Here is a 15,945-nt window from a genome sequence, read left to right as displayed (position 1 = left end):
AAGCAGTGGAAAATCCATAACACATTTTCATACTGTGATATGATCTGGGTACCATTTTTCGGTACAGAAAATCAGATGAATATTGTTTAAGATAAAAACAAACCATTTACACCTTTACAAGACAAAGTAGATACCTTAATTTAAAAAAAATATATGATAATTCAAAGTGGTAAGTAAATACATTTTTAAAAATAAATCAAGTTCCTTAGCAAAGCAGCATGATACCTGGCATGGTTTTCCAGGACTCGGAGTGGAGAGGAGGCAAAGCGAAGATCCCACATCTGGACCACTGGCAACCTATCATCCTCGGAGGCAAGGACCATCTGAGTAGCAACGTCAGGATGCCACGCCAACCCGGAGCAATGCATCTGCAGACAGTCACGCCCACATTTTATTAATCATACCACTTTGTGAAAAGCCAAAATGAACATGAGGAATATGCTTTTGTTGAAACAGTGGAAAACAACAACTCAAGCTTATTAAAAAAATATTATATTCATTATTTTAATGTATGTTTATGATAAAATTCAGTTTATTTAAAAACTCATAAAACAAATTCTATGAAACGCTCTTAAAGAGTAGTGTTTTTTAAAAAATTTTTTACTAAAATATAGTTGATTTACATAGTAGTCTTAAAAATATAAAAGTGGGGGTTCCCGTTGTGGCGCAGCAGAAATGAATCTGACTAGGAACCATGAGGTTGCGAGTTCAATCCCTGGCCTCGCTCAGTGGGTTAAGGATCCGGCGTTGCCATGAGCTGTGGCATAGGTCACAGGAACAGCTCCGATCTGGTGTTGCTGTGGCTGTGGCGTAGGCAGGCATCTGTAGCTCCGATTCGACCCCTAGCCTGGGAACCTCCATATGCTGCAGGTCTTGGGTGCGGCCCTAAAAAAAAAGGCAAATAAATAAGCAAACAAATATTAAAAAGCGTAAATGTTTTCAATTCATCCATACCCTTAATACATAAAATCATTCTGGATCAAAAGATGAGTTTCCTTGTCAAAACTGTACCAGGGAAAAGTTCTATATACATTTAAAATAGATATTTTCAGAAAAGTGAAAATAAGGAGATAAAAGGTTCTAATGACAAAAAAGACATAACCTCAACAAAATTTTTAAAAAATTCATACCTTTCCTCTATTTTATCAGAAAAATCAAAATGAAGTGTCTAAAGCAACAAAACTACTATTTAAATTTTCACATGGGATAAATTAACACTACTATTGAGAAATATCTGGAAGTTCAGATCCTGAGTATTCCAAAAGGTGACTGAAATGCTTACGGTATACTCTATTCCACTGAAAGCTCTTTTAAAACTCCAGACTCACTGAAGACAATTTCCTGAAGAATTATTCTTCTAAATCGTTTTTTGTTATTATTATTTTAAAATTACATATTCTCCGATTTAGGCAAGCTCTTTTTTTTTTTTGGCTTTTTAGGGCCGCACCCACAGCATAGGGCTAGGGGTTGAACCAGAGCTATAGCTGCCACCCCACACCACAGCCACAGCAACGCGGGATCCGAGCCGTGTCTGCAACCCACACCACAGCTCATGGCAACGCCAGACCCTTAACCCACTGAGCGAGGCCAGTGATCGACGAGTATCCTCATGGATGCTAGTTGGGTTCGTTAACCACTGAGCCACGACAGGAACTCCAAACTCACTTTTTTTTAATGTCCAACAAGCAACGTAATTAAAAACGAGTTTGACAAAACAAGGCCTAAATGGTGCCTAAATTACATTATAGCACACCATGACATAAGAGTAATGAATGCGTGGAGTGGAAGATTTAACCTGCTACGCAACAGCGTCGACTGAGCAAGTGGGAAAAGAGCATCAGCTCACCTTGGCAGTGCCTAATCCGAAAAGACGAACCCAGGATTCTGGAAACTACAGGTTCCCAGTCACAAAGTTACTACAGGAAAATGTTTACATTCTAGAGAAAGTTAAAGATGAATTAAGAAATTGCTGTAATCCCTTGGAACAGCTAGCAGAGCAAAACAACCAGTGTATCCTGGAACAACCCTCCTGAGCAACCCACTCCTTCTCCTCATCAATGGGGTATCCAGCACGGCTGAGGAGGAATTTTATCGTTTTCCTTAAAGGAAAAAAACCCTCTCACTCCAAAGGGATTTGTCCATAAGAAGACAGGATTCGACTTCACAGAAACCTGATGTGCTGCAAACTTTGGCAAACACAATACAGAGGTACCTACAGCAGAAATAAAACACGTTTGTCACAAATCGGTCGCTTACTTACCCTGTTGCTATGATCACTGACTTTGATAATAGGCTCATTTTTTCTGAGATCCCACACGGTAGCCCGGCCACTGGGACTGGCTGATGCCAAAATATGCTGAACTTGTCTGTTCCACGCAATGCAGCTGATATCTTCTGGGGGCTATAAAAAATAAACCACTAAAAACCACTTCTCAATTATCACCAAATTTGACTACAAAATTTAATTTCTCTTTTAAAAAAGGTTCACTTCAAAATCTACTTATGTCACAAATCTGCTTTTATATTCTTAAGTTCTCAACACACACAATACAGTTTAAAGTTCAGGCATACGCCAATTCAAGCATTTTACCTGGTTTATTTATCACACGTATTAAATTCTCAGTACAAATCAAGCACTCTTCCTTATTTTGCAACTGCCCCAAGGTACGTAACAGACCACAAAGTAGATACTGGTCAATTTGACAACTAGGCAGAGCAAACGTCAGCCTAGACTTAGAAAACCACCTTTATAAAGGGTTGACCATGCGTTATCATTATGCTACTGCTCAGACCGCCAAAACTGTAGGGCCCGTTACCACGCGCCCCTCGATGAAGTTGTTTATACAACATAAAGACACTCAAGGAGGCAGAGGGAGGACTGCTCTTTCTCAGCTTGTTAGAATTACAAAGGAAAGGCTGAGGTCTTATTTTAAAAAATAAGTTTCCTTTCTAGTCTAAGATTTTTATTCTAAGGTGGGATCTTGTTAAAACACTGTATGATATAAAAGACCCTAAGAAAATTATTAAAGGTCTATTTTATTTACTATCAGTAAATCTAATACGTCATATCGGGTAGGTGATAAGTACTCAATAAATATTTGCTGTTGAAGGATTCATTGATATTCTGAAGAAATGTAATTATTAATATTTTATTATGCTGAAGGAAAATCAATGACATCTAAACAATACTTTTAAACAAACACAGTTGTGTGAAAAAAGCTGAAATAAAGTGTAGAAAAACTGATTTTGGTTCTTGTGATTACATTGAAATCAGTGTAATACCTGTGTTTTGGCTCCTGGTGTCATTGGAGTTGCAAAATTGTTTAGATCCCAAATGTAGATTTCAGATTCATTAGCACCGGAGGCCACCAGATTAGTCTGCAATAAGAAATACTTAATAACTAAATAGCCCTTAGAAATAACTATAAGAACTCAGAATAATTCAAGTCAGAGCTGGAAAGATTTGTCAGTTCTAAGGCATACCATTTTTCTATTTAATGAAAAAACAAAAAGCATGAATTCCTAAAAACCATGCATACCAACCTGAAATTTCAATAGTGTGAAAAAACATGATGAAATTCTATTAAACTAAAAAGTATCATGACTACTGACATTTTAACACAAGCCATTAAAAAAAAAAGAATTGCATAGGTAGACTCTCAAGTCGTCAGGCAACCGTGTGAGGGCTGGTGCTTGTGGTTTGCATCTCTGAAAGGGGATCAGACCGTGGGAGACAAAGGCAGGCACCCAATCAGGCCTTCAGACAAACAGCCGAATTCTAAAATAATGGCATTTATTTCAGGATACCTCAAAGCTGCCTCTGCAGCTGGACCAAGAAAGGACTAGTAGGACTTCCTGTTGTGGCTCAGGCGGTTAAGAACCCGACACACTGCCTGTGAAGATGTGGCTTTGATCCCTGGCCTCGCTAAATCGGTTCAGGATTCAGCGTTTCTGCAAGCTGCCATGCAGGGCTCAGATGTGGCACGGATCCCACGTTGCTGGGGCTGTGGTGTGGGCCTGCAGTTGCAGCTCCAATTTGACCACTAGCCCAGGAACTTCCATATGCTGTAGGTGCTGCCTTAAAAAATAAATAAATAAAAAAGATAAGACAATTAAAACTTCTTGTCTTAAATTCTCATGTATTTATTTAATTTTTTTTAATTGAAGAATAGCTGACTTACAATGTTGTGACTAGTTAATTTCCTGGTGTACAGGAAAGTGATTCAGTTATACATATACATTTTTTTCTTTTTTGCCTTTTTTTTTTTTAAGAGCTGCACCCATGGCATATGGAAGTTCCTAGGCTAGGGGTCAAATCGGAGCCACAGCTGCTGGCCTACATCACAGCCACAGCCACAGCAATGCCTCAGAGCCTCACCTGTGACCTACACCACAACTCACGGCAACACCGGATCCTTAACCTACTGAACGAAGCCAGGACTGAAGCCGTGTCCTCTGGATTGGGCACCACTGAGCCACAAGGGGCACCACAGGTGTTTGTTCATATCCTTTCCTACCGGACTTCCCGTGCGGCTCACATCATATCCTTTTCTACTGCGGTTTACCACGGGACCCTGAATGTCGTTCCCCGTGCCATACAGCAGGAGCTTGCTGTTCATCTATTTTACTTGTAGCACTTTGTATCTGTTAGTCCCAAACGCCTAATTTATCCCTCCCTCACTCCCGTTTCTCTTTGGCAAACATAAGCTTGTTTTCTATGTCTGTTCTCACGTATTTATGTTTCGTTTATGCTCAGTCTTGTTCTGGGTGGCAGTATTTCTAGGTTATCTTAGTTACATACCTTAGGGTGAAAAAGACCCTAAAACTGTGATACAATGTACAGGAAAACAGTGAAGTTCATATACTGAACTTCCTCCTCTACTGTTCACGCCGATACATTCTTCTCTAAACAACTGACATCTAATAACTATGAAAACAGAGGAATTCTATGGTAGCAGCCACCTATGATAAGACACTAACCAAAAATCAGCAGCTGTTTAATAGGAATTAGTTGTCTAAAGAGAAGTTACCATAAACTGTAGAAATGAAGAAGTTTGGGTTTCTGTATGTCTACAGCCCAAGTATCTATTTATAATAGAAGAAAAAATAACTATTTTAAACTTTCTTAGGAGTTGCTGCCACAGCACAGTGGGTTAAGAACCCGACTGCAGCAGCGTGGGTCTCTGGAAGTGCAGGTTCCATTCCCCGCCCAGTGTACTGCGTTAAAGGATTTGGCACGTGGGTCACGGCTGTGGCCTGGATTCAATGCCTGGCCCAGAACTGCCATACGCCACAGGTGCAGCCATAAAATTAAAAACAAACAAGCAAACAAAAAAAACAACTTTCTTAAGATAACATTCATTTTCTGGTTATTCCTGAGTATTCTATTAACACGCGATCTTCATTAACCTACACCTTTCTGTGATATTCAGTAGATTCCTAACTGCTTATTTATCAAATTTATACTGTATTCGTGTATATTTCTAATTATTTGATAAATAGTAATCTCTTTGTCATAAACAGAACATTATCAACTAAGAAAACAGTAGATTAACTCAAACAACACAGCATCAGCCTCATGATGAACTAGCACAAATTTTTTTTTTTTTTGTCTTTTTGCCTTTTCTAGGGCCACTCCCAGGGCATATGGAGGTTCCCAGGTTAGGGGTCTGTCTAATCGGAGCTGAGGCCACCGGCCTACGCCACAGCCACAGCAACACCAGATCCGAGCCGCGTCTGCGACCTACACCACAGCTCACGGCAACGCCGGATCCTTAACCCACTGAGCAAGGCCAGGGATCAAACCTGCAACCTCATGGTTCCTAGTCAGATTCGTTAACCACTGCGCCACGACGGGAACTCCAGAAGTGGCACAAACTTTTAAAAGGCAAAATTTCCAATCTTTGAGACTCCTAATGTTTAAAGCGTCCAGTAAGCTGATACGACATCTCCAGACTTGTAGAATTAAACTCATCAGCCTGAGCCCTTCTATGTATGGGGTTAGTATTATTCCCCCTGAATCCAAGCCTGAACCTTCTTCTCTTCAAACAAATACACTCACTCATCAACCTGCAAAGGCACAGATTCAGTTTTCACTTTCAAGACGGAGGCACATTAGACTCATATACTTATTTCAAGTAAGTGGCACATATCTTAAGAATTACGAATAAATGTCGAAAGTCTAACCTGGAAAATGTTCACATCCAAGGCTCTCACTGGGCCAGTGTGCTTGTCATTCTGGGCAATCACAACTTCCTTATCCCCGGCTATTATTTTAGAGGGATCGTAAAGAATAGTATTTCCATTTTCACCACCTGCAATCAGAACTCCAGAGACATTTCCTTGGGAATCCATCTTATGAGGCCCCCAAATTAACTTGTGGTACCTTGAAGAGAAAAATGAGTAAAACAACTCTTTTTTTGAAGTCAAATAAATGTAGAAGAGAATTTCAAATTATACATTTAATTTTTTCATAAATACTCCCCAAACACTGCTACTCCTCTACTCCGGGTCACCACGCGTAACTTGGTGAAATGGCATTTTAGTTTTTATTTATAATCATGTAGATGTTTCATTTTACAATCTTCAAGAGTATAAAAACTCTTCTGGGAGCTAATACAGCATGACAAAGCATACTTGATTTGTACGTCAAAAGATATGAGTGAGCTTGAGAGTGGTTTTTTTGTGGGTTGTCTTTTTTTTAGGCCACACACACGGTTCCCAGGCCAGGGATCTAATCGGAGCTGTAGCCGCCAACCTACACCACAGCCATAGCCACACCAGATCCGAGCCGCATCTGCGACCTACACCGCAGCTCACGGCAATGCCGGATCCTTAACCCACTGAGCGAGGCCAGGGATCAAACCCTCAACCTCATGGTTCCTAGTCGGATTGTTTCTGCTGCGCCACGATGGGAACTCCGAGAATGGCTTTAACATTTAAAATCTATGAGACCCTGAGCCGGTTACTTAATCTTTATAAGCTGCTTTTGGCTCATTTATAAAATAGAGCTAATCCATCACTTCCCTTGATTTTATCTGACTACAGAAGTACTTACTAACAAATTATCTGTTAAACAGAAAAGGAGTTAAGGGAGTCATCTGAAATATTCCGAGAAAAATAATGTATTCTGACCGTAGAAAAGTGACATCAAAATTATGTCTTTTATGACAAGTACCCTCACTGGTGGAGAATAGGTGTTTGTGGTTTGGCATGAAGGTGGCATGAAGACATACAGCAAGACAAATGGAGGTGAGTAGAAAAGCTATGAGACAAAAGGCATCTGGGGCTCCCATGAGAGCAGGAGGGCGTGGAAGAACACAAGCGGTCCCATGAGGCTCCATGATTTGAACTGTGTTGTTAGCTACGGGACAACGTCTTATGAAGAAATTTGCCAGCTATTAAGGCATTAAAGTATATTTTGCTACTCAAATAAAGGGTCCTTTCTCTGCATTATAATACAGTCTAAATACTTGGAAAGGTGATCTAACTACCTACTGTATAAGAAATCATAGCAATAAAATTCTCCCTGAAATGCATTTTTTTAAATGTAGATAAGGGGGGAAAAAATCTCCATTCAGAGAAAATCACTATTAACATCTTGGTATTTGTCGAACTACTTCTCTTTCTAGTCGAACCTATCTTGTTTTTCTTTTGTAAACAGGTGAGATAAAGGAGATAAAAGAAAGGAACGCTATGAGTGCCCGTCGTGGCGCAGCGGAAACAAAACCTACTAGTACCCATGAGGATTCGGGTTCGATCCCCGGCCTCCCTCAGTGGGTTCAGGATCTGGTGTTGCCGGGAGCTGTGGTGTAGGTCACAGACGCAGCTTGGATCTTGGATCTAGCGGTGCTGTGGCTGTGGTGTAGGCCCGCAGCTGTAGCTCCAATTAGACTCCTAGCCTGAGAACTTCCACACGCTGCAGGTGCAGCCCTGAAAAAAAAGAAAAGAAAAGAAAGGAATTCTGCTATATCAGGAGAAAAAAAGAACTAGAAACTAGAGCTTTCCTTCCTATCCTACCTGTAAGTCTGTAGTAAAAAGAAATCAATAGAACATACAGTCACTTTTTCACTTCCACAGAAATTCATTCCTCTTTTTCACAAAATATTTCACGTCATTGATGACATTCCCTGCAGTTTCTAATAATGGAACATTTACAGACATACAGGGCATCGATCACAACAGATAACTAAATAATCACGTGCTAAATTAAGGTTGAATCTCATACCTGTGAGAAGAAGAGAAAGTGGCACAAGATTTCATATCCAAGGATGGATCCGAAAGGTCTAATTCAAATATCTCAAGGGAAGCACTGGTACTAAACGTTGCATCCAATTGTTGAGCAGATGTTCCTGCAGAAAATACATCCATGATAACTACACATGCAAAAATAAAAGACTCCGAGAGAACCATACAAAACGGAAATTAAACGCACGTTTTTCGATTATCTCACTCATGAATGCTGCATTAGTTGCTGAAACCCCAGCACAGATACCATTAAGCAGATGCTTATATTACTACAGCAGTATGATTCTGATGCAGGGCTCAGAGATGATGTTTGTAAGAGTGGGGAGTGCAGACAGTTTTTTAAGCCTGTAGATACTTTACAACCTCTTGGTAAAAATAGTCCCATGCTTACAGTTACAAATATATAACCCCAACTCTTTTTATATAAAAATGAGAGCATGAAAACTGTGCTTCATTCATTCAAATCGGTATTTATTAACTATTTTTTTACATGTTGTTTATTGTGCTTAATACTGGAGGAGTTAAGACAAAACAATTCTCATGAAGTGTGAAAGACACTAAAAATGTAATGTACACAATTAATGCTGTGATGCCCACACAGAGAGGAACATGTCACTAAACTCAGCCAACAGCCAAACTATAGCCAAGTTTAAACGTATCTTGCAATGGAAGGAGAGGCTTTCTAGAGGATATGAAACAAACTAAATCTTCAGGGACAAGTATAAATAAGTGGAAGAGAAGAACTGAGGTGACTCATACTGTCTTCCCTCTGTTGAATTTACCTGTAGCCAGGTAAATGGGATGATTCTGGGCAGGGCTCCAGGCCTGCATGGCTGTACGATCTACTTCCTTTAACTTCATCCTGCTAAAGAGAATATTTCACTTAGAATGATACCAAACATATAACATGGAACACAGAAACATTTTCACATAGAAATATTCTGGACACACCAATATGTCATTAGTAATCCTGGAATGCCAACAAATCAAATTGGTCCAGGTATCATTTGTTGGGAAGGTTCACTCTTAGAAAGAAGAGAAACTTGTTAAATTTATTTTGAGAGAAATATAAGGTAATTTACAGATTAAGTGCTTCAGTTAAAAAATCAGTCTGGGAGTTCCTATTGTGGCTCAGTGGGTTAAGAACCTGACTAGTATCCATGAGGATGTGGGTTTGATCCCTGGCCCTGCTTAGTGAGTAAAGGTCCAGCATTGCCACAGACTGCAGTGTAGGTGGCAGATGTGGCTCAGATCTGGCAGTGCTGTGGCTGTGGTGTAGGCCGGCAGCGGCAGCTCCAATTTGACCACTAGTCTGGGAACTTCCATATGCTGAAGGTGTGGCCCTTAAAACAAAAAAAGAAAAAGAAAAAGAAAAATCAGTCTGGAAAGAAACTTGCAAAAATAAGGGTAGTGTTTGGTGAATTAAACTTGGTACACAATAAGCTTCTCAGATAAGACAATATGGGTAGCAGCATATCAAGGGTAAGAGAAGGCACACGATAAAAGGGTGCATCTTCCTGGAACAGGATTCCTCAAAGACAGCAAAAGTTTGAAAAATTAATTTTAAATGAAAACAGACTAACACAGAGGAGAAGAGAGTAAATTCACAGATTTTAAAGAGGAAGAAATTTTTTTTAAAACGGTCACTCCAAGCTATAATCCCACATGCCACCATTTTATATAATCTCTGTTAAAGTTACTTTGGTAGAAAAACTCAGGAGATACTGTGCTACAGCTTTGAAAAAACCCTTTGTAATTTTATATAAATGCATTCACATGGCAGACTTCCACTGTAAGATGTCCCATAATATAATTACTTAGTCTGCCACTGATGAAAACCTCATCTTTTGCTATTTTTACAAACAATGCTGAAATAAATGGCCATATATAAATATTATTTCGTTCATGGCAAGGAAAGCAATAAATTTCCAGAAGAAAAACTACTGAGTTTAAGGATAAATGTAATTTTGGAGTTCCCACTGCAGTGCAGTGGTTTAATGATCCAACTTGTCTCTGAGGATTAACAACCCAGAACTGCTGCAGCCGTGGCAGAGGTTGAAGCTCCAGCTCGGTTTGATCCCTGGCCCTGGAACTTCATATGCTGTGCGTGCAGCCTAAAAAGAAAAAATGCAATTTTAATTTTTTTTTTTTGTCTTTCTGTCTTTTCTAGGGCCACTCCCGCGGCATATGGAGGTTCCCAGGCTAGGAGTCTAATCAGAGCTGTAGCCGCCAGCCTACGCCAGAGCCACAGCCACGCAGGATCAGAGCCTCGTCTGCGACCCACACTACAGCTCACAGCAACGCTGGATCCTTAACCCACTGAGCAAGGCCAGGGATCGAACCCGCAACCTCATGGTTCCCAGTCGGATTCATTAACCACTGACCCACAACGGGAACTCCTGTAGTTTTAATTTTGATGGCTATTGCCAAGTTGCTCTCCATGACAACCATACATCCTCACACCCCGAGAATAATACATGAATCGCTGCTGCCTTGGACCTTCCAGAGAGACACTTTTCAATTTTTACCAGCAGGATAGGGGGAAAATATGAGCTCCACGTAGTTCTAATTTGCATTTCTCCTACTATAAATAATGCTGAACATCTTTTTGGTATGGTTATGGGTCATCGATAGTTCTTTCTCTGTCACCTTTTCTGTCGATTCCTGTCTATATCATTTGCCCATTTTTCTATTAGGCTGTCAGACATTGCCTTTTGATCTTATTTTTTCACCCGTCACAAAATTTTGATTAAAAAAAAAAAAAACAGATTCCATGCGAATAGTTTTCGGTTCAGAGGAAATGTGAGTGAAAATGCCTTACTCCCCAAATGCAGCCTCCCTCACCATCAGCATCCTGCGCTGCAGGGGCATATTTGTTGCAGTTAGGAGTGGATACTGCCATATCCTTATCCACCCAAGTCCACTGTTTCCGTTTGGGTCACACGCTGTGTTGTGCATCCTTTCGGTTTTGACAAATGTACAATGATACATACCTACTGCTTTAGCATCATTCAGAAACTTCCCTGCCCTAAAAACTCTCCGTGCTTCACCAGTTCATCTCTCTCTTCCTCTGTCCCCTTCCCTGCCTCCCTGGCAACCACTGATGTTTTTGCTGTTTCCACAGTTTTGCCTTTTCCAAAATGTCACTAAGTATAATTACATACGTGGCCCTTTCAGACTGCCTTCTTTCACTTTGCAATAGACATTTAAGGTAACTCAATGTCTTTTTGTGACTTGATGGCTCATTTTTTTTTTAGTGCTGAAAAATATTCCATGGTATGGATATACTGTGAATTTTATTTTATAGTCAAATGTATCATTTAAAAAATGAGAGCTTCCCACTGGCACAGTGGGTTAAGAATCTGACTGCAGTGGTTCAAGTTGCTGTGGTGGCGTGGGTTCGATCCCCCATGCGGTGCACTGGGTTAAAAGGATCTGGCATGGCCACAGCTGCGGTGTAGGTCGCAGCTGCAGCTCACAATCAATCCCTGGTCCAGGAATTTCTATATGCTGCGGGTATAGCCATTAAAAAAAAAAAAGGTTTCTGAACTTTGATTAGTTATAAAAGGTCTTCTACACGCCAAAGTTACGAAGACATTCACTGACAGTTTTCTTCTGGCAAATTCACTTATGCCTTATTCCTTTCATTTAAATCTTGACTCACTTGAAAAGTATCCTGGTATGCAGTGCATGTTGGAGGTTTATTTTTTTTCTTACTAGTCCAAAGCCATTAGCTGAAAAGTCTCTTTCTTACTCATTTTAGGTATCACCTTTATCGTGTACTCATTTCCTATATTTAGGTTTATATTCTTATACATATTGGGACGTAGGTTAGGATTTATATTCCAGTATGTTACTTAGATTTATTTTGGGATTGCCTTTCCTTAGGTCCATCTGTTTATTTACATGACAGGCACACCACTACTCACGAGGCTTTATGAGTATGATTTCAATAACCATTATCCACTGCGTCCCCATCCCACCCCACCCCTCACACCCCCACCCCATTTTCCTTGCTACTACTGCATAAACTTTTTTTTTTCCGTTTTAGCTTTACGCATAAACTTTAGAATAGTTTGTCTCTAATTCCAGAAAAAAACAGAATGCTGTTCAGTATCTTTACTCAATCTATACCATATTAATAAATTAACTTATGGAGAATCTTCTGATCAAGAATGGACACGATGTTGAATCTTGCCATCTTTTTTTTTCCTTCCTATGGCTGCATTCCCAGCATATGAAGGTTCCCAGCCCAGGGATTTAATCGCAGCCACAGTTGCAACCGAAGCTGCAGCTGCAGAAACACCAGATCTTCTAACCCACTGTGCCAGGCTGGGGATCAAACCTGCACCTCTGCAGTGACCTGAGCCACTGCAGTGTGATTCTTAACCCACTGCGCCACAGAAGGAACTCTAAAGATATGGTATCTTTTGACTTAAACTTTCTTCCCCTCCCCCAACCCTTTTTCTTTTTATGGCTGCTTCTGTGGCATATGGAAGCTTCTGGGCTCAGGGTCAAATCACAACTGCAGCTGCTGGCCTCTGCCACAGCCACAGCCACACTGGATCGTTAACCCACTGAGCAAAGCCTGGGATTGAACCTGCATCCTGATGGAGACTATGTCAGGTTCTTATTCTGGGAACTCCTCAAGCTTGCTTTTTTCTCTTTCAGCGTCGTTGGACATGTTCTGACATACTGGGTTTGCTTAGTCCTGGACTTTATCGTTTGGTTTGTCTGTAAATGCGGCTTTTTTCTTCTTCCATTACAATGTCTACGTTCTTATTGTTATATGAAGGCTGATGATTTCTTTATTCTAATTTTTAATCCTGCTATCTCACTAAACTCTCTTTTTGGAGCAGTATTCCAGTAGATTCTGCTGGGCTTGCCACACACACACACACACACACACACGTCACTGTGGCTACATGCCAGTTCCGTCCTCACTCAAAGTGTCATTCCCCTGATCTCCTTCTCTTGTACGAGCTGGCAGTCCCGGAAGTAGCGCACTAAACAGTAACGGTAAGAGTGGCATCTTCTGTCTTGTTCTTTTCTTTAGCGGGAAGGCCTACCCTACCACCACCGAGCATGATTTTTGTTTTGGTCTTTTCTGGGGCCGCTCCCGCAGCATATGGAGGTTCCCAGGCGAGGGGTCGAATCGGAGCTGTAGCCGCTGGCCTACACCACAGCCACGGCAACCTGTGATCCGAGCCGTGTCTGCAACCCACAGCTCACGGCAACGCCGGATCCTTAACCCACTGAGCAAGGCCAGGGATCGAACCCATGTCCTCATGGATGCCAGTCAGGTTCCTTAACCACTGAGCCACGATGGGAACTCTCAAGCCTTGTAACTCTTTTAATTTTTGCTGTTTATGCTCATTTATTAGTCCTTGCTTGGCAGGTTCACACTACCCTCCTTTTAAAAATTAGCTTAGCTAGTGACTTGCCTGTTCTACTGAGTACTTTCGGATTGATTTATTAGTTCCACTGTTTATTTTCAAATTCATTAGTTTCTGCTTCTAGTTTTATGAATTCCTTCCTCCTTTCTTTTCGTTTACTTAGTTCTTTTTTTTTTTTTTTTTTTTTTTTTTTTTGGCTTTTTGCTATTTCTTTGGGCCGCTCCCGCGGCATATGGAGGTTCCCAGGCTAGGGGTCTAATCGGAGCTGTAGCCACCGGCCTACGCCAGAGCCACAGCAACACTGGATCCGAGCCGTGTCTGCAACCTACACCACAGCTCACGCAACGCCGGATCCTTAACCCACTGAGCAAGGGCAGGGACCGAACCCGCAACCTCATGGTTCCTAGTCAGATTCGTTAACCACTGCGCCACAACGGGAACTCCCCTACTTAGTTCTTTTTAAAGTCTGTGTTAAATGCTTAACGGGCATCTTTATCATCTCTTCAGGTTGTAGATCTTCCCTGAGCACGGCCTAGGGGCCCCGCACATTCCCAGCGTCTTCGTGGTGGCCACCTACATGGTTTACCATTTCCCTGTGTGTCTCCACTGACTCAAGCATTGTCTGGATTTAACAGTCAAGTGGCGAAGTCTTTATTTTTACTGAATGGTGTTTTTCTGTACTATTTCCTCTCTACAAAACATATCGTAGTTTTCTTTTGGGGCAGGTATAGGAGTTTGTGTGAATCTTCCATGAGACAAAAAAAAGGGATGCTATGTGCTATGTTTTCAGAGCTCAATATATATTCATCAGGCCTACCCTACAGACTTAGCTGTTTAGGTTTCTACATCCTCCCCAACCCCCCCTTTCCACCCCACGTTATCTATCCTGGAGCAAGAACAATTCACTAAAAGACCCCTGCGAGGGAGTTCTCTCCATGTTCAGCAAGTGAAGGATCTGGCAGGTTAAGGCTCTGCTGTTGTCTCCGTGGCAGTGTGGGTTCAATCCCCGATCCCCCACCTGGTGCAGTGGGTTAAGGATGTGGTGTTGCTGCAGCTGCAGCGCAGATCACAGCTGCACTCAGATTCCACCCCTGGCCTGGGAACTTCCATATGCTATGAGTGCATCAAAAACAAACAAACAAAAAGTATCCCGCTACTACTGCACCTGGGCCGATTTCTCTTGGTGTCTCCTGAAACCTGCTTTATGAAAGTTACTCTCTTATATAACACGGTTACATATTTGCATATTTCATCCATAGGTAGACAGATATTCATCATGTTAAATGCTCACTGTCAAATGCACATTTTTAGTTTTATGGAGTATTTTTCATCTTAAATAATACCTTTGGGCTTGAATTCTGCTTTGTCTCATATTGAGATCATTACCCTAGCTTTCTTTTTGTTTGCTTTTATACGTGTTCTTTTGCCTTTTCAACTTCTGAACCATTTTGTTTTCACTGGCTATCTTGAAAAAAACAGATTTTGCTTGGTGGTCCAATCTGAAAATCTTTTCAACAGATGAGCTAATAAGGTCATATAAAATTTACTGATATGAGATACGGTGGCTCTCATTTCCATCATATTTTGCTATCTTTGGTTTTATAATTTTAAAAGTATGTTTCACTGTTGTCTATTCTCTTTCTGTGCATTTCTAATTTTTCTAATAATTAGAGCAATTTGTATTTTTGTCTACTATATGCTTCTGATTCTACTTTTGTAACTACAATTTTAAATAATTTCAGGAGTTCCTGCTGTAGCGCAGCAGAAACCAATCTGACTAGTGTCCATGAGGATGTGGGTTTGATCCCTGGCCTCTCTCAGTGGGTTAAGGATCTGGTGTTGCCATGAGCTGTGGTACAGATCTCAGACGTGGCTCGGATCTGGCGTTGCTGTGGCTGTGGTATGGGCTGGCAGCTGTAGCTCCAATTCGACCCCCACCCAGGGAACTTCCATACGCCATGGGTGCAGTCCTAAAAAAAAAAAATTCATGTAACACCCTGAACTCTGTTCCTTGACACTGTTAACTACTCCAAACTCCAACAAAATTATCTCATACAACCTACTGCCTCTCCTGCATCGCCCAGTACGGCCATTAGGGCCATCCTCCTCAGTGCTTACCTTTGGACTGTTAAACACACTCACAACTTCCGCGCACTGATCTGTCAGCTTTAAATGATGTCCTTTGACTCCTGGCCATGAGAGATGAAGCAATCCACAAACTTATGCTACCTCCGATTTTCTTCCTACTCCTCAGTTCTCTAGAGTTTTAAAACTTATTCTTACATCATCAGGTACTTAACAC

At 41.1% G+C, this 15,945-nt stretch overlaps 1 protein-coding gene across 50 annotated transcripts in view; it reads right to left on the bottom strand.

Moving 5' to 3' along the window:
* SEC31A (SEC31 homolog A, COPII coat complex component) overlaps nt 1–15,945 on the bottom strand; it is a 63,160-nt gene that overhangs the window by 41,489 nt on the left and 5,726 nt on the right. For 32 of the 50 annotated variants that reach the window (XM_021101832.1, XM_021101838.1, XM_021101843.1 and 29 more), the window contains exons 2-7: nt 9,030–9,109; nt 8,228–8,351; nt 6,187–6,385; nt 3,283–3,378; nt 2,261–2,401; nt 226–368 (exon numbers count right to left, since the gene is read on the bottom strand). In XM_021101832.1, coding sequence (XP_020957491.1) covers nt 226–368; nt 2,261–2,401; nt 3,283–3,378; nt 6,187–6,385; nt 8,228–8,351; nt 9,030–9,108 — 782 coding nt within the window. In that variant the 5' untranslated portion in view covers nt 9,109. Of the gene's footprint in view, nt 1–225; nt 369–2,260; nt 2,402–3,282; nt 3,379–6,186; nt 6,386–8,227; nt 8,352–9,029; nt 9,113–15,945 lie in introns of all 50 variants that reach the window. The other 18 variants (XM_021101833.1, XM_021101839.1, XM_021101846.1 and 15 more) reach the window with 1 other exon arrangement.

Source organism: Sus scrofa, chromosome 8 (genome assembly GCF_000003025.6).
Source record: "Sus scrofa isolate TJ Tabasco breed Duroc chromosome 8, Sscrofa11.1, whole genome shotgun sequence".
Classification (NCBI taxonomy): domain Eukaryota; kingdom Metazoa; phylum Chordata; class Mammalia; order Artiodactyla; family Suidae; genus Sus; species Sus scrofa.
The sequence above is the reverse complement of the archived record's forward strand: the minus strand, read 5'-3'. Positions and strand labels throughout refer to the sequence as shown.